General features: G+C 35.9%; 3 protein-coding genes across 4 annotated transcripts in view; 2 read left to right on the forward strand and 1 right to left on the reverse strand.

Moving 5' to 3' along the window:
• Window positions 1–12,395, reverse strand: part of fanci (FA complementation group I) — a 15,623-nt gene extending 3,228 nt beyond the window's left edge. For both annotated transcript variants that reach the window (XM_051099819.1, XM_051099818.1), the window contains exons 1-31: window positions 12,318–12,395; window positions 11,542–11,657; window positions 11,361–11,433; window positions 11,112–11,242; window positions 10,757–10,910; window positions 9,965–10,022; window positions 9,405–9,446; window positions 9,209–9,332; window positions 9,048–9,133; window positions 8,837–8,969; window positions 8,686–8,766; window positions 8,384–8,520; window positions 8,118–8,304; window positions 7,926–8,013; window positions 7,692–7,822; window positions 7,535–7,605; window positions 7,341–7,455; window positions 6,126–6,248; window positions 5,958–6,026; window positions 5,774–5,875; window positions 5,511–5,693; window positions 5,306–5,427; window positions 5,043–5,204; window positions 3,362–3,541; window positions 3,099–3,265; window positions 2,937–3,016; window positions 2,686–2,802; window positions 2,555–2,606; window positions 404–531; window positions 219–284; window positions 37–133 (exon numbers count right to left, since the gene is read on the reverse strand). In XM_051099819.1, coding sequence (XP_050955776.1) covers window positions 37–133; window positions 219–284; window positions 404–531; window positions 2,555–2,606; window positions 2,686–2,802; window positions 2,937–3,016; window positions 3,099–3,265; window positions 3,362–3,541; window positions 5,043–5,204; window positions 5,306–5,427; window positions 5,511–5,693; window positions 5,774–5,875; window positions 5,958–6,026; window positions 6,126–6,248; window positions 7,341–7,455; window positions 7,535–7,605; window positions 7,692–7,822; window positions 7,926–8,013; window positions 8,118–8,304; window positions 8,384–8,520; window positions 8,686–8,766; window positions 8,837–8,969; window positions 9,048–9,133; window positions 9,209–9,332; window positions 9,405–9,446; window positions 9,965–10,022; window positions 10,757–10,910; window positions 11,112–11,242; window positions 11,361–11,433; window positions 11,542–11,643 — 3,361 coding nt within the window. In that variant the 5' untranslated portion in view covers window positions 11,644–11,657; window positions 12,318–12,395. The remainder of the gene's footprint in view (window positions 1–36; window positions 134–218; window positions 285–403; window positions 532–2,554; window positions 2,607–2,685; window positions 2,803–2,936; window positions 3,017–3,098; window positions 3,266–3,361; window positions 3,542–5,042; window positions 5,205–5,305; window positions 5,428–5,510; window positions 5,694–5,773; window positions 5,876–5,957; window positions 6,027–6,125; window positions 6,249–7,340; window positions 7,456–7,534; window positions 7,606–7,691; window positions 7,823–7,925; window positions 8,014–8,117; window positions 8,305–8,383; window positions 8,521–8,685; window positions 8,767–8,836; window positions 8,970–9,047; window positions 9,134–9,208; window positions 9,333–9,404; window positions 9,447–9,964; window positions 10,023–10,756; window positions 10,911–11,111; window positions 11,243–11,360; window positions 11,434–11,541; window positions 11,658–12,317) is intronic.
• Window positions 12,396–18,043: 5,648 nt separating this feature from the next.
• On the forward strand, window positions 18,044–19,904 carry LOC127156242 (uncharacterized). Its single transcript, XM_051098989.1, has 3 exons — window positions 18,044–18,268; window positions 18,390–18,637; window positions 18,833–19,904. Exons 1-3 carry the CDS (start codon window positions 18,044–18,046, stop codon window positions 19,902–19,904), a joined length of 1,545 nt encoding a protein of 514 aa, XP_050954946.1.
• A 2,440-nt stretch (window positions 19,905–22,344) lies between these two features.
• The window catches only part of LOC127156243 (mucin-5B-like), a 126,165-nt gene continuing 125,786 nt past the window's right edge, over window positions 22,345–22,723 (forward strand). Inside the window, 2 exon segments of the mRNA XM_051098990.1 lie at window positions 22,345–22,500; window positions 22,610–22,681. Coding sequence (XP_050954947.1) covers window positions 22,407–22,500; window positions 22,610–22,681 — 166 coding nt within the window. The 5' untranslated portion in view covers window positions 22,345–22,406.

Raw genomic sequence — 22,723 nt, forward strand, 5'->3', positions numbered from 1 at the left:
GCCTTTCAGGAGAAAAGATGAGGTTTTTAGTGTTACCTGAAATTGTTCTGTCTGAGCTTATCTGGCCTTTCTTCTTGGCGATCAACCAGTCGACTTCATCCAACACCTTTCCGACCTGAGACAAGACTAGAAGCTGGAAAGAAACAGAGGCAGATGTTGTACTGTATTAACAGGTGTGAAGGTTTAAAAACTTGTGTGTGAAGTCTGTCCGTTCTTACCGTAGCAGCTGCAGCCGTTTTCATGCTTATGATGGCAAAATGAGATTGTTTCTCCACCTCTACGTCCTGTTCAGAAACAGATAGTTTTTCTAGTGATGTAAGAGTAAACGTAAAGTCATCCAGTAATTTCAGTGTTTAAAATAGGCTAATTTTGATGCCTTGAAAAAGACCTGAGGACACAGTACCTGGTCGATGTCTCCCAGCTGGCTGTGTATGTCCTGGCACATCTCCCAGAGCAGAGACACTGGGCTTTTATACAGGACATGCAGGCTGAACAGCAGGGACAGCAAGCCCTTAGTGAGTGAGATGTCCTCTGAAAGAGAGAATATGTTTATAATAGGCTAGTCAAAGTATGGTTGGGGATATAAAATTATGCAGTTTTGTTAATATTGTGATGATTTTATTTGATCATCACATTTCCTGAAGGCTGCACTATTACAGCAATGTTGCATTTATTATATCAAATATAGTAATATTGTGTAATTTTATTACTATTTAAAATATGCATTTTCTATTTGAATATATTCCATGCCATTTTATATGAGATTTTGACTTTTTTAGTTTCACGTTAAATACTTTGAATGTACTTGACAATAATATCCATTTGGACAAAATTATTACAGTTCTATTGCAATGAAATGGGTAAAAGTTTTGTTTAAAAATTTTATTTAACTAGCTAAGTGAAGTTAGTAGACAAACTTTCAGTTGGCTTGATAAAACCTAGCAAATAAAGTTTTAACAGCTTTAAGTTTGAAATAATTTGAAGTTTTACTTTAAAGAGACAGACCTACAGACAGACAGATAGTTGATATGCGGTTGCTAGTGTACTTGGAATGGTTGCTACGGTGTTGCTAGCAGGAATTGGCCAAAAAAAAAAAAAAAAAAAAAAAAAAAACTACTGAAAAAATAAAATAAAATAAAATGAAAAGCTAAAACCAGCTTATTTACCAAAAAAATAAACTAGATCAAACCAGCTGTTTCAAGCAAAAAAAAAAAAAAGAAGTTTGAAAACTGGCTAAAACAAGCAGAAACAAAACGAAAACACCAAAAACTAGTAAAACAAACAAACAAACAAACAAAAACAAAAAACAGCAAACCATCTAAAACCAGCAAAAAAAAAAAACGGTTATCCACCCCCCACCCATAAAAAACTATTTGATTTAGCAAAAAAACAAAAAAAGTAAAAAATTAAAAAAAAAAAAAAAAAAAAAACAACTATCTAAAATCAGCTAAACTCAGTTAAATAGCGGCAAAAATCAGCTAAAAATAAAAATACATAACCAGCTTAAACCAAAAAAAAAAAAAAGAACAGCTAAACACATTTTGCAAAAACTGTTAAAATACAGCTAAAACAGCTAATTTAGCAAGATAAAAAAAAAAAAAAAAAAAAAAAAAAAAAAAAAAAAAAAAAAAAAACTAGCTGATTTGGCAAAAACAGCTAAAAACGGAAAAAAAAAAAAAAAAAAAAAAATGCCAAAACCAACTAAAAACCAGCTGATTTAGCACACACACACACAAAAAAAGTTAAAAACCAACCAAAACCAGTTAATTTAGTTAAAAAAACAAACAAAAAACAAACAAAAACAAAAAAACAAAGAAAAGGGAAACCAGCTAAAAAATGGCTCATTTTGCAAAAACAGCTACAACTTGTTAATGTAGCAAAAAGCTAGTTAAACAGCTAAACCGAGCTGATTTAGTAAAAACAAACAAACCAAAAACAAAAACAAAAAAAACTGCTAAAATCCAGCCTAAGTTGGTTGTCTGATCTTAGCTGGTTTAAGCTAAAAGTAACTAGTTTAAGCTTGCTTGGTCTTTTAGCAGGTCTCCCAGCTTGATCAGCTAAGACCAGCCAACAAGTGGCTGAAACCACTTTAAAAACAGCCTGAGAGACCAGCCAAAGCAGCCAACCAGCTTATGTTAGTTTTATCTTATGTTGGTTTTAAGTTGCTAATCTTTGTTATAGCAATGGACAGCTTAAATACACCATAATTCTCATTATCCAAAGGTTTTCACCCCCTCAGTGAAAGTCAATGGGATTTTTGGTGGTTTTGGAAAACCATAAGCCAGATCAGTTAGAAAAGATAAAACAACTAACTTCAGAACAGTACTGAACTGGTTTTGTGGTTGTAGCTTTGAAGCTTTAAAGAAGATACTAACTACATTTCGGCTCAGAAGAAGCAGCTTTTTCCACATTTTTTATAAGCCTTCTTAATTATTATGAGTAATTATTATATAATTTTTGCAATAATATAAATGTTGTATCTCTAATGGAATGAAAGCCTCCCAGCAGCCCCTAATAAATGTTTCTTCTTTGTGTCTGAACATGAATCACTTACCGAAGTTGGTTTCCTTACAAATTTTCACAGTCCAAGTGATCATTTGCACAAACTGCAGAAGACACAACAAAAAACACATTGAGATTCCTGACAGCAAATACCGCAATAGCATGAGTGTTTTGAAGAGCTACCTGCTGAGAGGAAGGACTGAGTTGGCGTGACAGTACGCTGAGGATGCTGACCAATAACTGAGCTTCTTTACTGTTGAACTCCTCCTCTCCCCCGCTGAGCTGGTTCATCAGCGCTCGCTGCACAAAAAAGACTAACTTACAACATTTGCCAGTGTGTTTTGGACTGATGCACTGACTGGGCAGAGCAAATAAAACATCAGTCATGCTGGGTTTAAAAAAAAAAAAAAAAAAAAAAAAAAAAAAGTTGGTACCTGAAACTGGCGGATATAGAAAGCTGTTTGCTCTGTCAGATCAGACTTCTCACCCTCTGCCTCTCCTTCCCCTGAAACATCTTCAAGATTTTTTATTTCAATAAAAAACCATAAACATACAGCAGTGTTATTTAAAAGTCACAGGACTGTTAAGAGGCCCACCGAGAGATGACAGGAAGTTGCTCATGCGTGTTGGGTATCGCTGTAGCACTGTGGTGAAGACTCGCAGCAGACCCTCCAGACATAGTAACGACACACTCTGGCCCTTCTCCTTCTTCCCAGCATCCTCCACGGTTGACGGCACGTTGGTGTAGCGCCACATAAGAACACTACATGCAGAAATATGAGGTTAATAACTGGAGCTCTGTTCAGGCACTGAACCCCTGTGTGTAATGAAATGTGCTGCTCAACAACATAAGCTAGACCTGGTGATGTCACAGAGGTGGCAGAAGATTTTATCAGGGCTCTGGCCCTCTGGCCCATCTGTGTGTCCTGTCTCCTCCAGCTGCTGGATCTTCTGGAGAGCCACACTCACAGAGTAGCGCAGGAAGTCTCCGCTGGTACGCAACACTGACAGGCACTCCTCACGGCTCTGAGTGCTGTCTCTAAAAAAATAAAAAATAAATAAATACATAAATTAAATAATAATAATAATAATAATAATAATAAGTAATTATTATGATTATGGCACTTTAATTGATAATTTTATTTAACTTTTTATTAAAACATTTTATTTACAATTTTTCAAAAATTAATTAACATCACCGGTTAATAGTTTGAAATAATTATGATTTTTTCAAATGTTTTTTTTTTTTTTTTTTTTTTTTTTTTTATGCTCACCAAGGCTACATTTATTTGGTCAAAAATACAATAACAAGTAATACTGTGATACAGCTGAGGGCAAAAGTTTAGAATCTGCACAATGTTAATTATTTAACCAAAATAAGAGGGATCATACAAAATGCATGTTATTTTTTGTTTATTACTGACCTGAATAAGATAAGTAAAAGATGTTTACATGTAGTCCACAAGAGAAAAAAAATAGTTGAATTTATAAAAATGACCGTTTAATAGTTTAGATACGCTTGATTCTTAATACTGTGTTGTTACCTGAATGATCCACAGCTGTGTTTTTTAGTGATAGTTGTTCATGAGTCCCTTGTTTGTCCTGAACAGTTAAACTGCCCACTATTCTTCAGAAAAGTTCTTAAGGTCCTACAAATTTTTTGTTTTGTCAGCATTTTTGTGTATTTGAACCCTTTCCAGCAATGACTATATGTTTACAGAAGGTTCAAATGCTCACTGATGCTTTCGAAAGAAAAACAATGCATTAAGAGCCAGGGGGTGAAAACTTTTGAACAGAATGAAGATGAGTACATTTTTCTTATTTTGCCTAAATATCATATTTTTTTTCATTTAGTACTGCCCTTCGGAGGCTACAGTAGACAGTTACATGTTTCCCAAAAGTCAAAATAAGTTAAATTTACCCTGATCTTCGAGTTCAAAAAGTTTTCACCCCCCCCGGCTCTTAATGCATCGTGTTTCCTTCTGAAGCATCAGTGAACGTTCGAACCTTCTGTAACAGTGGTAACAGTCCCTCAGTTGTCCTCAGTGTGAAAAGATGGATCTCAAAATCATACAGTCATTTTTGGAAAGGGTTCAAATACACAAAAAAGCTGAAAAACCAAAGAATTTGTGGGACCTGAAGGATTTTTCTATTTCTATACTTTCAGTTTATCTGTTCAGGACAAACAATGGACTCAAAAAAAAAAAAAAAAAAAAAAAAACACAGCTGTGAATCATTTAGGCAACAAAACAGTATTAAGAATTAAGTGTATGTAAACTTTTGAATAGGGTAATTTTGATAAATTCAATTATTAACTTATTTTTTAGTATTATTTTATTATTATTTATATGTAAACGTCTTTAATGTGAAATATCTTATTTAGGTCAGGACGAAATAAAAAAAAAAAAAAAAATAACATGCATTTTCTATGATCCCTCTTATTTTGGTAAAATAATTAACATTTTGCAGATTCTGCAAGGTGTATGTAAACTTTTGACCTCAACTGTATATACTCATGTAGTTACAGGCTCAAACTGTACCTGAAAAGAGCAGTGAGCAGTGTGGAGATGAAGCCTAGAGACAGCAGACTGCGAGGGGTTTTGCTGGACATGGGGCGACCCTTCCCTGCTCGCTCCCTCAGGATCTCAGACACCTTATGATAGCGCTTGAACAGCTCCAGAATGTCCTCAAAATGGTTCTTACTGCTCATGTGCAATACAGAATATGTTAAAAACACAGAATACATTAAAAACTGCTGGCATGTTGTTCCAGGTTTAAAAGTCATCAGAAACAATGCTTTCACCTGTAATTGGCAGTGATGAAGTTATACTCAATGAGAACCTCATTCAGTCCCATCACCAGAACAGCGTAGATGCTGTTCTTCACTCCAACACTGGAACTTGTTGAAAATTCGGCACACTTATCCTAAAACACATGAAACTTTAAAATGTAGTTTTCTTACATTTTTATTCCAAGGAAAACCAGCAAAGCTGGGAATTATGACATACCAACTCAAAATCCTCCAGTTCGCTTTTAATCATGCGCTTCGTTATGCTTTCCAATATAGCGTGCAGCTCACTTTGGACACCACCTTCCTCATCTTCATCATCTTCATCATCGCTCACATTGCCACCTGACCGTACGTTCTGGTTCCACAGCAGGCAGTGAACCGTACAGCACAGCAAGTGCGCCTGAAGAAACATACATTAGCTGTCGATTCGTACGTGTTAAAGTGCAGCGTATCAATGTGACTGAGGCATCGTATCAGTACCAGAGGCTCCTGGATGAAGACCTGATCTCCATGGGCGCTGATACACGGATCCAGCTTCAGAGGCGGAAGCAGATCTTGCTCTGGTTCAAAGTATCGCTTTAACTGGTAAACACAAATAATAGCTGGATCAGAAACCAGAGCAAGAAGGCATTAGAGTATGATTTAGCAAAAGGATGATACACACTTGTGATAGGAGGGTCTGCATGATGGAACTTGCCAGCTGAGAGTTACGACGAAGGACATCATGGAAACCCTTTAAAATCAAATGCATCTCATTTTTAGTACAGCACAAATGTGAGGACTATTGTTTCACTTCTATATTTTTTAAATAGGGATAGTGAGAGAGTCAGACTTCATAAAGCATGAGCCGGACATCAGCCTGCTGGTTAAGGCAGCGGCGTAGACTGCTCAAGATCTCCAGACAGAAGGCTTCATTAGCAGCAGTGTTATAGCGCGAATGAACGTCTGCCTGAACCTGGAGGAGTCAGAATTCGAGTCACAATAACACAATAATAAAAATTGCACTGCATATGCAGTTTAAGTAAGGTTACATACACCTTGCAGAATCTGCAAAATTATCATTATTTTACCAAAATAAGAGGGATCATAGAAAAAGCATGTTATTTTTTACTAACCTGAATAAGAGATTTCACATAAGACGTTTACATATAGTCCACAAGAGAAAATAATAGTTGAATTTATCTATTATTATTTATCAACAAGTTTGCATGCACTGTTTTTTTTGTTTAATGATAGTTGCTCATGAGTCCCTTGTTTGTCCTAAACAGTTAAACTGCATGATGTTCTTCAGAAAAATCCTTCAGATCCCACAAATTCTTTGGTTTTTCAGCATTTTTGTGTATTTGAACCCTTTCCAACAATGACTGTATCGTTTTGAGATCCGTCTTTCACACTGAGGACAACTGAGGGACAACTGATGCTCCAGAAGGATACACAATGCATTAAGAGCCAAGGGATGAAAACTTTTTGAATTTAAAGACCAGTGTAAATGTAACTTATTTTGTCTTCTGGGAAACATGTAAGTATCTTCTGTAATTTCTGAAGGGCAGTACTAAATGGGAAAAAAAAAAAAAATCATTCTGTTCAAAAGTTTATACCCCCTGGCTCTTAATGCATAGTTTTTTCTTCTGGAGCATCTGTAAGCATTTGAACCTTCTGTAATAGTTGCATATGAGTCCCTCAGTTGTCCTCAGTGTGAAAAGATGGATCTCAAAAAAAGATGGAACTGTTCATGACAAACAAGGGACTCACGAACAACTATCACTTAAAAAAACAAACAAAAACAGCTGTGGATCATCAAGGTCATTTTTATAAATTCAACTATTCAACTTCATTTCAGTTCAACTACTATTTTCTCTTGTGGACTACATGTACATATCTTTTATGTGAAATACCTTACTCAGGTCTGTACTAAATAAAAAAATAACATGATGCATTTTGTATGATCCCTCTTATTTTGATAAAATAATTGACATTTTGCAGATTCTACAAGGTGTGTGTAAACTTTTGACAGTCAACTGTATGTCTGCAGATGTTTATCATTTACCTGGCTGGATGTAATGGCCTGACTGGCCTGGCTGGAAGCTAAACTCCCCAGAATACGAAAGTTCTTTAGTAGCAACAGGAAACCTGCCACTGCTGACTTCCTGCCATCTAAATTACTTCAGAGAGAGGATAAGATTTATTGGGACTTAGTAATCATTTGACACTTTTGGATGCGAGGACTGTTTCTTACTCTACCTGGAGAACATTGCTTTCCGGAGGACCAGGATGAGGGCATCTTTCATAGACATGCTCACTTTGAGCAGAGGCTGAGAAAAAGGAAACGTTAAACATGTCACACACTTGATCATGTGACAATAGCTCATACTTAATATTAATTAGGTTGAGATATTACCTGCACAGCTTTGAGGAGACCCTGTACAGTGCTGAGGGGCAAGTAGGAGAGCTGGTCAAATGTTTCAGTGACCTTAGAGGAAGATTCCAAGAGGATCATGGGAGCAGACATCACAATGCTGGAAAGAAGGTCTGAGGAAGTGATGTAGTCAAGTAGAACAAATCAAAATACAGATATGAATGAAACCTTAAGGAGCAAGCTTGAATAAATATCAGTAAAAAGATGACTTCTAACCAATGAAATGGGTGACAGGTAAGGCCGTTTTAGTCACCAGCCGGTTCAAGACTTGTTCTAGGATCTCGCCTCTGATTGGTTCATGCATCTGTACAAAAAGAAAACACAGAGTTGGCTTCTTGTTGCATATTATGAAAGCACGGAGCATGCTTTATGTACTGGAAGTGGAAGAACAATGCTTAACAACTATACCTTGAAGCTCTCAAGGAGAACTTGTCCACCAAGACGACATGCTTGCTGGTTTGGCGTTTTAGCTGTGGTTGACGTTCCTTCTGAGGAACTGACCTTCCCAAACGCTCCGGCTTTAGGCCCAAATGAGTCCATAAGTATAAATCCCAGCTGCACCAGACCTTGAGTGACATGATCCCACCCAAACACACTGCAGATAAACACATAACACACTGAACACATCTACACAAGAAATGCAGGAACCCAAAAGCACTTCAGTTTAACCAGACCTGTTTTTAACAGTGTCTAAAATCATATCGGAGACGCTGTTACACTGAGGCAGCAGTTCCTGCAGAAACTTAGAGCTGTGCTGAATCTGATCATCCTTGAAGTTCTTAGTGATGGCACCCTTCAGGAACTCAAATACCTATGGATTATAGGTCATTTTAAGAGGTTTGAGACCATAAAACCACTGTTTTTATGCCAATACAGACATGTTTGAAGAATTTTGAGACACTGAACGACTGAATGAAAATGCTGTCCTGTTAGACAGCTCACTAGGTTTTAAAAGAAATAATGAAAGAGAACATACCTGCTCTTCATACCGTTGTATGCGAGCTATAGAGAGCAGCAGAGCAATGCTGAAGGGACACAACGGATCACTTTGGGCCATCTACAAAGGAAGACAAACAGCTAGCACACAGGTACTCAAAGAAAAACTTATGTGAAACACAGACATTCACCTTGAGGTTTTTAAAAAACTCCCTGCCGAGCTCATGGTCAAGACGAATTGCAAAGACAATGTGGAGGATGACGGTTCCCTCTACATGACGCAGCTGATCCTGTGGGATGGTCTGCACCTCCACATCTTTACTCCTAATACAGATACATGTTGATCTCTTTATTTTACATCCAAAGTCAAATTTGTCAGATTAAATAAAATATCCCACTCACTCTCCATTTCTCTGCTCGTCTTTCTGAAGTTGGTCTTGCTTCTTGAAGTAGCTGATGATTCCCTCAAGAACCAACTTCTTACAGCCCTGTTATTAAACCAAATGAGAATCTGACCATATAGACACACTGTGCATGTTAAAACATATAAACTATAAACTGACTTTGGCGGACAGCAGCAGCAGCTGATAGACCAGAGGAGGAATCTCCTGTAGATCCAACTTGAGGAACATCCGTAGAATCTTCTCAATCAAAAACTGAAGCTCCTCCGCAGATAAAGGAACATCCCTAACACAAAACAAACAGTTTTCGTCATGTTCAAGACATAAAGTGGATAACTAGCCAGTAAATATGTCATACCTGAACATGGTTGTAAGGTGTATTACACATTGTGGATCCCATCTGCATAAATTGGAGATATGTTAGCGCAAGGGTGAACACTGACAGCCTTCGGTGTTGATATTACAAATGTGCAATGTCACATTTGTGACCCTGGACCACAAAACCAGCCATAAGGGTAAACTGAGATTTTTACATCATCTGAATAAACAAGCTTTCCATTTTTTTTTTTCCAAAAACGAAAAAAAAAAAAAAATAAATTAAGAAAATCACCAGTTGTCCAAATGAAGTTCTTAGCAATGCATATTACTAATAAAAACTTACGTTTTGACATATTTACGGTAGAAAATTCATAAAGTATTTTCACGGAACATGATGTTTACTTAATATCCCAAAGATTTTTGGCATAAAAGAAAAATTGATAATTTTGACCCATACAGTGTATTGTTGGCTATTGCTACAAATACACCCCTGCTACTTAGGACTGGTTTTGTGGTCCAGGGTCACATTTCTTGCTTTTTATGTCTTTATGGATTACTTATTGAAAAGCAATATTAAAGCAGTTAAAATGGAGATTTTACCTGCTAGAGCAAAGACTGTTGATCAGCTGTTTCTTGTATTCATCTCCACTCAGCTCACCTGAAGTAAAAAATCAAACTTGTATGTACATTACTATATAATAATATGAAATAAAAATAAGAAACCAAGCAAACAAACCAGTCTTCAATGTCACATGAAATCAGAAATAATTCAAATATGACTATTTGAAAAATAAAAGTACAAAAAAGTCACAGGTTTTTAATCTCAAGAAGTCTTCAACCCAGATTTACTCAGTTAACATCACTTTTTGAACAGATATCATTTTGCTAGCTCTTTTAACAGAATAGTTTGGGCTTAACAAATGTGACCCTGGACCACAAAAAAAGTCATAAGAGTCCAATTTTTTAAAATTGAGATTTATACATCTTCTGAAAGCTGATAAGCTTTCCACTGATTTATGGTTTGTTAGGATAAGACAATATTTGGCTAAGACACAACTATTTGAAAATCTGGAATCTGAGGGTGCAAAAAAAAAAAAAAAAAAAAAAAAAAAAAATCAAAATATTGAGAAAAATCGCCTTTAAAGTTTTCCAAATGAAGTTCTTAGCAATGCATATTACTAATCAAAAATTACATTTTGATACAATTTTGGTACGACAATTCCAAAATATCTTCATGGAATATGATCTTTACTTAATATCCTAATGATTTTTGTGCATAAGAGGAAAATCGATTATTTTGACCCATACATTGTATTTGTTGGCAATTGCTACAAATATACCCGTGCTACTTATGACCGGTTTTGTGGTCCAGGGTCACAGTTAGCAACTTACCTTTCCCATAAGCCAATGCTTCTGTGGCAGCAAGTGCTGTTAGGATTGTCGGGAAAAGTTCCAGCGATCTCCCACTATTCATCTCACCTACTTTGATGGCATCCACATATAGAGACGCTAACGTGGCTAAAGCTTGACCAGGTAGACTGTGCGTCTATGGCACAGAAGAAAACCATATTACAAAGGTACAATATTAATACCAAGTTCAACCCTTTCAAATCAGGCTTTTGGACTTGAACCATCAAAGATTCATTATCTACAAATAATAACAGTAATAGAAAACACCGTTTAGAAAACACTTTAACCAGTGCATTGCTCTTAATTTGTGTATGGTATGGTAATAAAGTTAACTTACCTCTAACATCAGAAGCCCAATGATATCTGATGCCACTTCCGTCTGTAGGTCTCCAGATTCACACAGTGGAATACAGTGCTTGTACACAAGCAGTCTACGGTTAGCGCCATGCGAAACACTTACCGGTGAACCTGACATCACAAAAAACAGTTTGATTTTCACCTCTACTTGATGAAGCAGCACGGACTTAAAAAAAATCTAAATTAAAGAAGTTTGAGAGAAAACATGAAATAGAATTAACAGTGTTACCTTTAAAAATGGCTTTGATCAAGACGCCTGTGTCCTTCCCTTTCAGAGCACTATTAGTAAGCATGGTTGTGAGCTTTGAAAAGACACAAAAAGCATATTTGAAAGCAATCAGCATATAATTTAAAGATGCTGCCTTGATTTAAGATCAATTGCAGCCTCATTGAATATATTAAACACAAACCTGATCATCAGACAGCAAAGAGAGATGTTTTTGTAGCTCATCTACTTCATCACTTTCCGATGATGATAGGATCTTATCCACCGTGACCTTCATATTAGACATCTATGTACACAGACCTGTGATGTGAACATACATCATCTTCATTTGCACGACATAATTTCAAAAGATCTCACAACATCCTAAAATGATCACTATATTTGTCACTGTATTTCTCCATTGCACTGTAAATGCCACTGTATTTCTGCAAAAATTATTCAGAAATTTCTCTTTTTGTGTTCCACTGAAAAATATTAGGGTATAGATATAAAACAACATGGGGGTGATGAAGTTGGGGATGACAGAAATTTTCGTTCATAAACATTGTTTGCTTACTGTAGCTAGCTATTTGACAGCTCAGGGATGTTATAACCAGTATACAATATTAATAAATAACCACGTATAATATGAAAAGAATGACTCAAAGAACAGAGTCATTTATGAAGCAGCACACATGCACATTATTTACGTAATTACTATACGTAAAAGTTTTTAAAAATATAACTGGCTAAAATATTAAGATTTACTAATATTATGTTCATATTTATTTATACTAAAACATTTAAACCAGAACAACTGTCAGAGTTTAGACATTGACACGACAGTGAACTATGAAAGCGTTAAGCGTGTGACGTTAGTCTGCCTTTACAGTGCCAAACACTTCACTGTTTAGTGAATTTGATGTAGAACTTGTTTAGAAATGTTCTTTTTCAGAAGAGATATTGCTTGAAATCTCTTACCGTTCGCAGTCGGTAACCCGTTAGCTTGTTTAATAACAACCGAAACTCCCGCCAGTGTGTCCATGAACGCTTCCTATTACGTCATGTCGCGTCTGTGCATTTGATTGGCCCTTATGGGCGGGGTTTGCGTCCCAGTCCCTTTTTTCTTTACTTATTTTTTACTATTTACTGTCTATGTATTATTCCGATTATTCTATTAATTAATTATTCATGATAATTACTAGGTTAACATTTTAGCCATACCTAATTCAAGGTTGCATTTGTATGTGGTACCTGTAACTTTTCTCAGCGCTTGCTGGGATACACCAATCACAATCGTTTGTGATTACAAGATCGATTTTGGTAAAAATCATTTAATGCTTCGGCGGATTTGTGTAAAGAGCGATTTTTTTTAAAGAAGGATAAAAGAAATAGAAACAGGCAGAACTATTCTTTTGTCAGTCCAATGCCACTATTTTCTCTGCCGTTTTTGCAGTTTTGTATGATACCGCTAGAGGAAACCTTTTAAAGGTCCTATTTGGCAACAGCAGGAGTTTTTTTTTTTTTTTTTTTTTTTTTTTTTTTTTTTTTTTTGCTTGAAGGTAACATACAAAAAAAAAAAAAAAAAAAAAAAAAAAAAAAAAAAACAAGTAAACAACAATAAGAAAAATCTTAATAAAATCCCAAGAAGTCAAAATAGCAGCATAACATAAATAAACAAAATAAACAAATTTGAAAAATAAATACAAAAATAAATAAATATAAAAATAAAACACAGTAACAGCTGAAGGAGTACAAACGTGAGCGATTTCTATAATTTACTTTGCGGCAAAGAAGAGGATGATGGATTTTCTTGACATATAGGTGAGTTGATGTTGAATGTAATGGGTATCTCCATTCATTTACGAATTTTTTTATCTGACAGTCTTCATATGATACTTTTTAATGTATAGGTTTTCTACTGTAACGTTATACTAACACTTATACTAACACTTGCTGGGTTATACATCAGAAATATGATATTTTGTAATTGATTGTCAGTTCAGTTGTCAGAACAGTTATATAAATTACACTTTAGAGACTCAACCATTGATAGTGATGTTTGCTTTCTTCCTTGAAAGAGTTTTAATGAAGCCATTGGTTATATTTAAACATATATTGCATGATTTTGCATTTTATGGTAGGCCTATATAGTATACAGTTACATAAGGTTTACTTTTTTGGATTGGATTTGCAAACACTTCCCAGTAAACTTGATGGTTGAAATTTAGATACATAGTGTTAGAGCAATTTTTATGGCCTTGAGATGTTCATACACCCATAAAATATCTGGAAATGCACATTTACAGTAAATGACTACAGATGGGTAGTTGACAAATACCCAGTAAAAATGCTATTTTTTTTGTAAAAAACCGTTTTTGAAGAAGAAATGCATATATTGATGTAGTGTGAAGTCTGATCTTTGAGAAAATATAAAGGGTTCCTAACTTCGTCAGTTCTTTCTTTTTACTAGTTTTTTACTTAACTGTACCATAATTTTGTCCTATGGTGTGACATAGCAAAAATTAAAATAAATAAATAAATAAATAAAAATAAAAAGCAATGTGAGCCTACGCTCTTCCTGTTTTTTTTTTTTTTTTTTTTGTTTTGAATAAAGAAAACGCTGCACTTTATTATTATTATTATTATTATTATTATTATAGGCAAATAATAAAAAAACGTTGTTAACTGGTATTTTTTCTACTCAAACCAATTTTGTAATGATAATAATACAGAGCAACGCAAGAACAGAAACGTAAAAATATCGATTCTTTACTCACTTTTTCATCTGTGGGGTACATAAGAAGATATTTTAATGTTGTTTGCACAACAAAAACATCTGGAAAATATATTGCTTTATCATAATCATACAGTTTGGAACAACACAACTTTGAGTGAACTATCCCTTTAATTATAAATATGTCACACTGATGGTTAAACAAAGCCTTATTTGTCCTTACAGGGAACACTGGGACTTGATGCAGATGGGTGTTGCAATACCTGTAAGAAACTGTTTCCTTGTTTAAAACTTCCTGATGGTCCTTATTCATGAAACAAGCAGAACTAGTTTGTTTAAACTGTTCTTTGAATCATCTTACATAAATGGTCACATTTGGTATAATGTAGCAATTTACACAAGAATAGATTGACACAGACAGTGTTCTGCTTTTTATGAACGAGCCCCAGTAATTTACATTTTTTTTAAAATGTAATATTCATATTATCTCCTATGGCCTGTAGGTGAGCAGAAGAACTGTGTTAGTGTGAAGAACACCACATGTTACTGTAAATGGTTGCAAGTCCACCCAGCCCATAAACGTGACATACCGCAGAGGTCACCTTGACACCGTATCAATGTGAGATCACAAGGACATCTGATCACACTGACATGATTTCTTGTTAAATACACACTTACATACCCATATTGAATGGATGTTAATTCCAGGTGTAAACATACAGATCCTATATATTAGGATCAGTTTTTATACTCATCTTTCTGGTGTTTTTCTTAAAAATCTACACAGGTATTCATGGGAGGCCAACAGCATGATGCACAACTGCTGTTCAGTGTCTGCTGTACTGCTACAATTCCAGATCAATTACTGAAAAAATATATTTTGGTGAAAGGCCCCACCATTCAGCTTTTTCTTCTATAGCTATTGGCATTTTCAGGGCATTTTGAGCATTTAATTTCTTCTTTAGTACTGCAAAATATAATTCTTTACATTTTTTTCTTGTGAAATGAACGATGATCTTAAAAAAAAAAAAGAAAAAAAAAAAAAAAAGAAGAAGAAAACAGTAGAATGGATCCCCCTCTCCATTTAACCCTGCTAAAACAATCACACAAATTCTAATGGTTTTCACTACAAATACCATTATAAACCATTAAAAAATGGTTTCCTGTAGTATGTTTTGGGACATATTCCATTAGGATGTAGTGGTTTAAACAAGCCACCAATAGAAGACAACCAATTACCAGTAGAGACCAACTAGCACCATAACAGTTTTCATGAAAACCAGTACAATTCCCATTACAACCAGTAAAAACCATTTCAAATTCGATGATGGTTTCTGTTTTTTTCAGCAGGAAATCCTTCACATAAAATTTCTACGTTAAAATTAGTTAGCATCAGCTAACATGAAACAATACCTTCACAGCATTTGTTAAACAAATGTTGGTTAATATGTATTTCTACATATGCTAATACATTTTTAAAATTGTAATTAACACTAGTGGGGCGAGGGCCTTATTGGAATTGCTCCGTTTATTATTATTACTCTGATTCTTCTTCTCCAAAATGAATAGCATTTTTGAGGGCCTAAAAATGTTTGAAAACTCATGAAACTCGCCAGAAGTGGTGAAAATTTACGTGGAAATTTAGAAGTGTGTGTGGCAAAATGGCTCAATAGCGCCACCTATTCACTTTCAATGAAGTGCCCGTTTCACATACGTGTACGAAAATTGGTACACACATGTAACACACCAACACCTACAAAAAAGTCTCTTGGAGCCAAATTCAACACCCAACAGGAAGTTATTTTCAATTTTCTTGGCAAATTTTTGTCACTTTTGCAATTTTAAGGCGTTGTACTTTCACAAACTCCTCCTAGAGATTTATTCAGATCAACACCAAATTTGGTCAGTCTAATCTAAAGGCCTCTGCGATGTTAAATTGCGAAGGTCTAGAGTTTTCATTGAAAGGCGTGTCCGTGGTGGCCTGACAAATTTCGATGTTTCGCCACGAAAGAGGAAGTTGTCATAACTCAGCCATACAATGTCCGATCTGCCCTAAACTTAACAAGTTTGATAAGAGTCCTGACTCTCTCTGAAGAGATCTACATGCCTATATTCAGTTATAGTCATAGCGCCACCTGCTGGCAACAGGAAGTGTCATGTTTTACGCTGTAACATACTCCTCCAAGACATTTAATGACATGAAAATTATATTTGGTCAGTGTAATCTAAAGGCCTTTGTGATGTTAAATTGTGAAGATCTTGAGTTTTCGTTAGAAGGCGTGTCTGTGACGGCCTGACAAAGTTTGATGTTTTGCCTTTGAAAAATAACTAGTTGTAACTCAGGCACACAATATCTGATCTGCCCCAAACATAACATGTTTGATAAGAGTCCTGACCTGAAGAGATCTACATGCCTATATTCAGTTATAGTCATAGCACCACCTAGTGGCAACAGGAAATAACTTGTTTTACAATAACTTAAACATGCAATGTCCGATCTGCCCCAAACTTCATGTTTGGTAAAAATTCTAGCCTGAAGAAATCTATATGTCAATACTCAGTTATAATCATAGCACCACCAGCTGGCAGCAGGAAGTTTGGCACATATAAATGACTTTGAAATATTCCTCCTATATTATCCACTTTAAAAGCATATTGCTCACCGTTCGCTGTTTCCCAAAAGCCACTGGATGGCGGTGAGCCCATGTGCGAGGGGCCTTTCAACGTTGCTTGCAGCTTTAATGTTTCATGTAATTCCAATTAAATTTTAAAGTTTATGAACAAACCTGAATTAACTATGAATTACCATTAACCTAGATTAATAAATGCTGTTCGTTTTTAGTTATGTATCAAACCTGTAGATCTAAATTCAGAAACATATGATACTCAAAAACAGGTGTGCTGAAGCAGGGTTGGAACCAACCAGACTCAGCACTCCTGCATTAATTAACGGTAACAAATTACTAGTGTTAATTTCGTCAGACGAAACGAGACGAAATATGTTCGTCAACGACCTTTTTTTTCATGACTAAGACGAGACGATGACAAGACTGCACCACTGTCCAAAAACGCTGACTAAGACTGAATTAACATACATTATTGTTGACGAAAAAAGACGAGACAAAAAAGTTTTGCATAAAATAAAAACTAAGATAAAATCTCTCTTCATTTTCGTCTACAAACGTCTCTGCTTGCATCTACGCTGTAAATCAACCATTTAGCTATGGTGTTTTAGCACATTAAGCAGGTTATATATATTTGATGTTAACTTATTTTGCCACATGCATGTGTGGGTCTTCACATCACGGGCGCGGAAAGTGGGGGTGCTGTAAATGCATGTTTTTTCATTAACATTTATTTGTAATAAACACTTTGAGTTGGCTATTTAAAAAGTTTTATTTTTATGTTAAATTATGTAAAGGATAATGTAGAGCGAGGTGGTTGTAACGTTAGCTAATACAACACCATGATTTAAAAAGGAGTTTATTGAGTTAAAAACGATTGTATTGCTTCCGCTAGAAGATAGTGCGCTCCGTCTCTACGGTTAGAATCCTGTGTGTTCATGGCAACGCTGTTTTTCATGGCAACGGTGTGTTATAGTTAAAAGCGGTCTGTTATCAAGAAATAAAATAGTGTGTGCGTAGAAAGAATTCGTCCACACGCCGCGCAAGTCCACCGTCTAGGCAGGCTTTTTGTGTTAAATTATATTTCCTGTCGCTGCGCAGGCTCTTTTATTGTACATGACGTCCCGATGACGGGTCCGTTATATATATATATATATATATATATAAACAAACAATATATACACCTACAGTTTTGATCTTAGGCTTTTCATTAAGTTATTTTTTTCATTAAGTTAAACACTTGTGTTCCTGATATTATTTCATTTAATGAGGCCTCATTGTATTTATTCTTACAATAGATTCCAGATGTGGTCAAGCAACCAGCCAGGAATAAGGAGAGGCCATCTATGTCAGGTGCATTCTTTTCGCACATCAAGTACAAGCCAGACTCCCAGGAACAACGCATTAAAGAGGAGGCTATAGCTAAATGGGTAGCTCGGACAGCCCACCCTCCACGGACAGTAGAAGATGAGGAATTCATCAACATGATGGAGAAAATAGATAAAAGACTGACTGTGCCAAAAAAGACCAAAATTACAAATCTAGTGGACCAAATGTACCTAGCTGAAAAGGTAAAATTCAAAAACAGACTGGCTATGGCCCGCAAAGTAACCATCAGCATTGACATATGGACTAAAAAGGGGGCTTACCGCCTCCTTCCTGGCTGTCAGTGCTTGCTATTTTAATGTTCAGGACAGTAAAGCTGAACACATACTACTGAACCTAAAGCAAATGGTTCACCCACACACTGCTAATTCTATTGTCACTCTTGTGGAGGAATGCACAGAAGAATGGGGGATCCCAAAGGAAAAAATTATCATGATAATAACTGATAATGGAAGCAACATGGTTTCTGCATTTCGCGTTGAAGAAGAGGACACCAGTTCTGATGAGAACGATTCCAACAAGGATAGTGATGAAGAGGAAGAGGCAGACGAAAGGTCAGTCTGTGAATGGTGTTTGTTATTACAGAGAGCTTGTTCACTGTAATAGATATTTGATATTGAATCTAAAAAGAATCTGAAATAAATATGTTTAATTAATTTTATGTAGTGATAAAGTGCTATTGTATAGATTAATAGTTATTGTAGGATTTAATGAAAATAATTGTTGTTTTGTGTTAAACTTTCTATCAGATATGGAACCTTGGAGAGGACCCCATGTGTGGTCCATACCCTTCAGCTTGTCGTCAACATGGTAAAAAAGGAACAAGCAATCAAACGTCTACTGGACAAGGTCCGGCATCTGGTGAGACAGTTTCGCAAATCATCTGTTGCCACAGAACGGTTGCTGGAACAATGTGGACTCATTCTCATCAAAGACTGTGAAACCAGATGGTCCAGTTCTTTTTTGATGTTGTCTCGTTTACTCGAAGTAAAGGACCACGTGACATCGGTGGCTGACACCATGGGCTGGGACTGCCTGCTGCCCAGTGAATGGCAGAAGGTGGCCATCCTCAAAGATTTGCTCCTTCCATTTGCAGAACACACAAAGGTGCTTGAAAGTGACACGTGTTGTTTCTCCCTGGTTGTCCCTGCAATACTGGATTTGAGGAGCCACCTTTCAGACTTCTCCCTTGCTCATGCCAGGAGCTACAGGGATGTAGCTACACTGGCACAGAAGATGTCTGCAAACATGGATTTACGCTTCAGCTGTTTTCTGGATGTGTCGGCAAGCAACTTTTCTCCTCTTGCTGCAGCTGCTTGTTTTGTTGACGCTAGTGTGTCAGCAGAGACCCTGATTGACAATGATAATGACGACATACAGAATCTCCTCAGTAAAGCTGAAGAGTACATCACTCGCAGTGTACCATACCAGGAAGAGGTGACAGATGATGAGGACATTAGAAATGCAGAGGTCTCAGAGGTGCCTCTGCAAAAGCGGCCTAGATTCAGGTTTTTTAGTGCCCATCGGCCATCATCAAAGCCAAAGACCTCCAAGGCCTCCATCAGACAAGAGGTCCAAAAATTCAAAGAATCCCTGTCCCATGCAAACCCAGAAGAATCCGGCATGGATTTCTGGTCTTCTCAAAGCTCCACCATGTATCCACTGCTGAAACCCCTGGCATTAGACCTTCTGGCAATGCCAGCTTCCGAAGCGTTTGCAGAGCGGGTCTTTAGTTTAACTGGAGACCTTTCAAGTGGCCGCCGCAACAGAGCAAGAATTACATTAGAAAGAAGTGCTTTTCTAAAACTTAACAAAGTCTAGAGTGATAACTGCAATACTGCTCTGGTTAAAGTTTGGTTAGAGTTATTTTTATTTATTTTTTTTTTTTTTACTTTAAATAACCCTCAATGGTTTGGATTTTGCATTCTGTTGCAAATCTTGCCTTTGAACTTGATTGTTTAATTCATTCCTAAAGTGGAAGTTTCAGCAGCTGTAGTAAGCTTTAGTATCAGCAGCTGTAGTAACAACAGCACTGTTAATTGTTGATCCTTGTTAAAGCCTTGTTAAATCTTATTTGTTATTTCCCAAGATCAACCTAGACTGTAAATAGGTTGTATTTTAGGCCCACAGTAAAGTAGGCCTATTCTTTTCAGTTTTTCCGAGTATATTTATTTTATTTCTGATTTGAACAGAAACATGAGACACAAGGCAACCAAAACAGTTTTAAAAACCTTTGTAACTTAAGTTGTCAGTCGGAGTCTGTTGGGACCCAGCTTTTGAATTGTGTTGGTTAAAATAAAATGCTCTTCAGAACAGGTTAATCATTTGTGAATGTGTCTCCTAAATCAAAAATTGAAAACCAGACACGTTTAACATTTGCATTCAACAAAAATCATTCAACAAGTTTTGTCAGGTAATTATGACATTTAACCAATGTTTGAGATATGTGAAACACTTTTTTTTACTGAAATGTGTATCAGTAATAATCTCAGTAATAATGTGTTATTTTAAAAAAAGACTACAATTTTTTGACTAAACCTAGACTAAAATATATTGAGTTCTTTTTTGACTAAAACTAGACTAAAATTAAAAGACTTTTAGTCGACTAAAACTTGACTAAGATACCTTGCGTTTTCTTTTGACTAAAACTAGACTAAAATGACAAGACTTTTAGTCGACTAAAACTTGACTAACAAAAAAAGATATGTGAATGACTAAATATGACTAAAACTAACAAGGACATTTGGCACAAGACTAAGACTAAGACTAAATTAAAAATAGGTGACGAAATTAACACTACAAATTACCATCAAACCTGAATGCAAGGCACTGAATAATGTCAAGGAAACACAAGAAGCTCAAATCTGAAAAAATTAAAGTGAAACTAAAGAGAATTTTAGACTTACCTACTTTGTCATTATAGAATATTTTTTGTAAAGGGATAGTTCATCCAAAAATAAAAATTATGTCATTAATTACTCACCCTCATGTCGTTCCAAACCTGTAAGTGATTAATCATATTATGCTAAATACATATCAAATTCTGTTTTACATTCTGTATTACAAATATGTAATAGCAACACACACCGATTATATTAATCAAAACGCATAGTCTGTTGTTTAAGGAACCTTTTGAATAATTTTGTAACTTCATGTGATGAGATCAAATTCATCGTTCAATACGCAGACTCTGACATTTAGCAGATGATGATAATAAAAGAGACAGTGTTTACACATTCAAATGCTTCCCGTTTGTTTGCAAGTGCATCCAGAAAGATCTATAGGCATAAGAGTTTTCGAGGAACTAACCCTCAAAGATGTCAGACTGGGCGAGATACTATTGAATTAAGCACTGTTCCTATTTACCGTAGGGTTAAGTGACGGTATTGATTCATGATGCAAGCATTTGTTGACTGCCAATTGATTAAAATGTGAAATTAATCCCATTTCAGCTTATTAATTAATCAAAGTAAATCACAATTAAACAAAATATGAAGGTGGTACTTCAAGCGTGAAATAGTTTTATCACGAAAGCACAGAATGCCCAGTTTGGTCATGGAACACTGAATGTACCCAGGGTTCCAGTGCGCATTGGCCATTTTGAATTTTGCCATGCAAAATGCTGTATTTTATCAACTCTGTGGTGAATCGAGATAAAACTTGGTACAGATCATCTAAATCGTGCCTCAAACATACCTGAAAAGAACTGGCACAGTTCCACCTAGAGGTTAAATGTATAAAAATACGTACGTATTTTACGAGTTCCCCAATTCGTATGAATCGTACGAATGACCTAAGCCTACCCATCACTGGGATCTAGACAAATCGTACGAAACCGAGTGAGGTCATACAAATTCGTACAAACTAGCCACGTTGCAAAATATGTACGAACTGGTCGTGAGATAGCATTGGGTATTTTGACATATTTGTCATTGTAACAATGCCTTTACTGTACTATTACATTATCCCAGCTGAAAAAAACAGTTAAAACCAACCTAGACTGGTTTAAGCTGCCAGTATCTGGCATCAGACCAGCCTAGGAGTGGCCAAAACCCCTCTAAGACCAGTCTGCTAACCAGTTATGACCAACTAAAACCAGCCAACCAACTTACGTTCATGTTTTGACAATTATATAAATTAAATAGTTAAATGAGTGGAGTTTAATAAATATCCCCACTTAAGACATTAAATATTTGTTTGTATTAAATATCTACTTAATACTTAGTGTCCACCCTCTGATCACAAACTACATTCCTCCAAAACAAACTAATAGCCATTATATAAGGACAAGTGCTGACGGATCACTTGCATTAGCACCTGAGGATGGATGCTGTCTCCATGGGGACTATGAAGATGTCCCAGACGTGGATGTTAAGATGGGTCATCGTGCTGATGGGGCTGCGGTCGGTACAAGCGGGTAAGCAGACTAAAACTAAAAAAAAGAACCAAAAAAACTTTAAATGACATTGAAAATATTTCATTTCATTTGAATATTTCACATTTTAAAACCTCTTTCTGTGTTAAAGATTTCTTGGAGGATTATGCGGATACTATGAAAGATCCTATGGACTTTACGACCTGGCCCTCAACAACAACATGTGAATATTTCATTGTGGTTATGTATTATATGAGATGTACTG

This window comes from Labeo rohita, chromosome 25 (assembly GCF_022985175.1).
Source record: "Labeo rohita strain BAU-BD-2019 chromosome 25, IGBB_LRoh.1.0, whole genome shotgun sequence".
NCBI classification, from domain to species: domain Eukaryota; kingdom Metazoa; phylum Chordata; class Actinopteri; order Cypriniformes; family Cyprinidae; genus Labeo; species Labeo rohita.

What these genes read in the sequence shown, in the direction of transcription:
- LOC127156242 (XM_051098989.1), top strand. Translation starts at nt 18,044, where the DNA reads ATGTCAGGTGCATTCTTTTCGCACATCAAGTACAAGCCAGACTCCCAG. An exon ending in AAATGTACCTAGCTGAAAAG is followed by an intron (nt 18,269 to 18,389) that starts GTAAAATTCAAA and finishes TTTAATGTTCAG; the next exon opens with GACAGTAAAGCTGAACACAT. An exon ending in GAGGAAGAGGCAGACGAAAG is followed by an intron (nt 18,638 to 18,832) that starts GTCAGTCTGTGA and finishes ACTTTCTATCAG; the next exon opens with ATATGGAACCTTGGAGAGGA.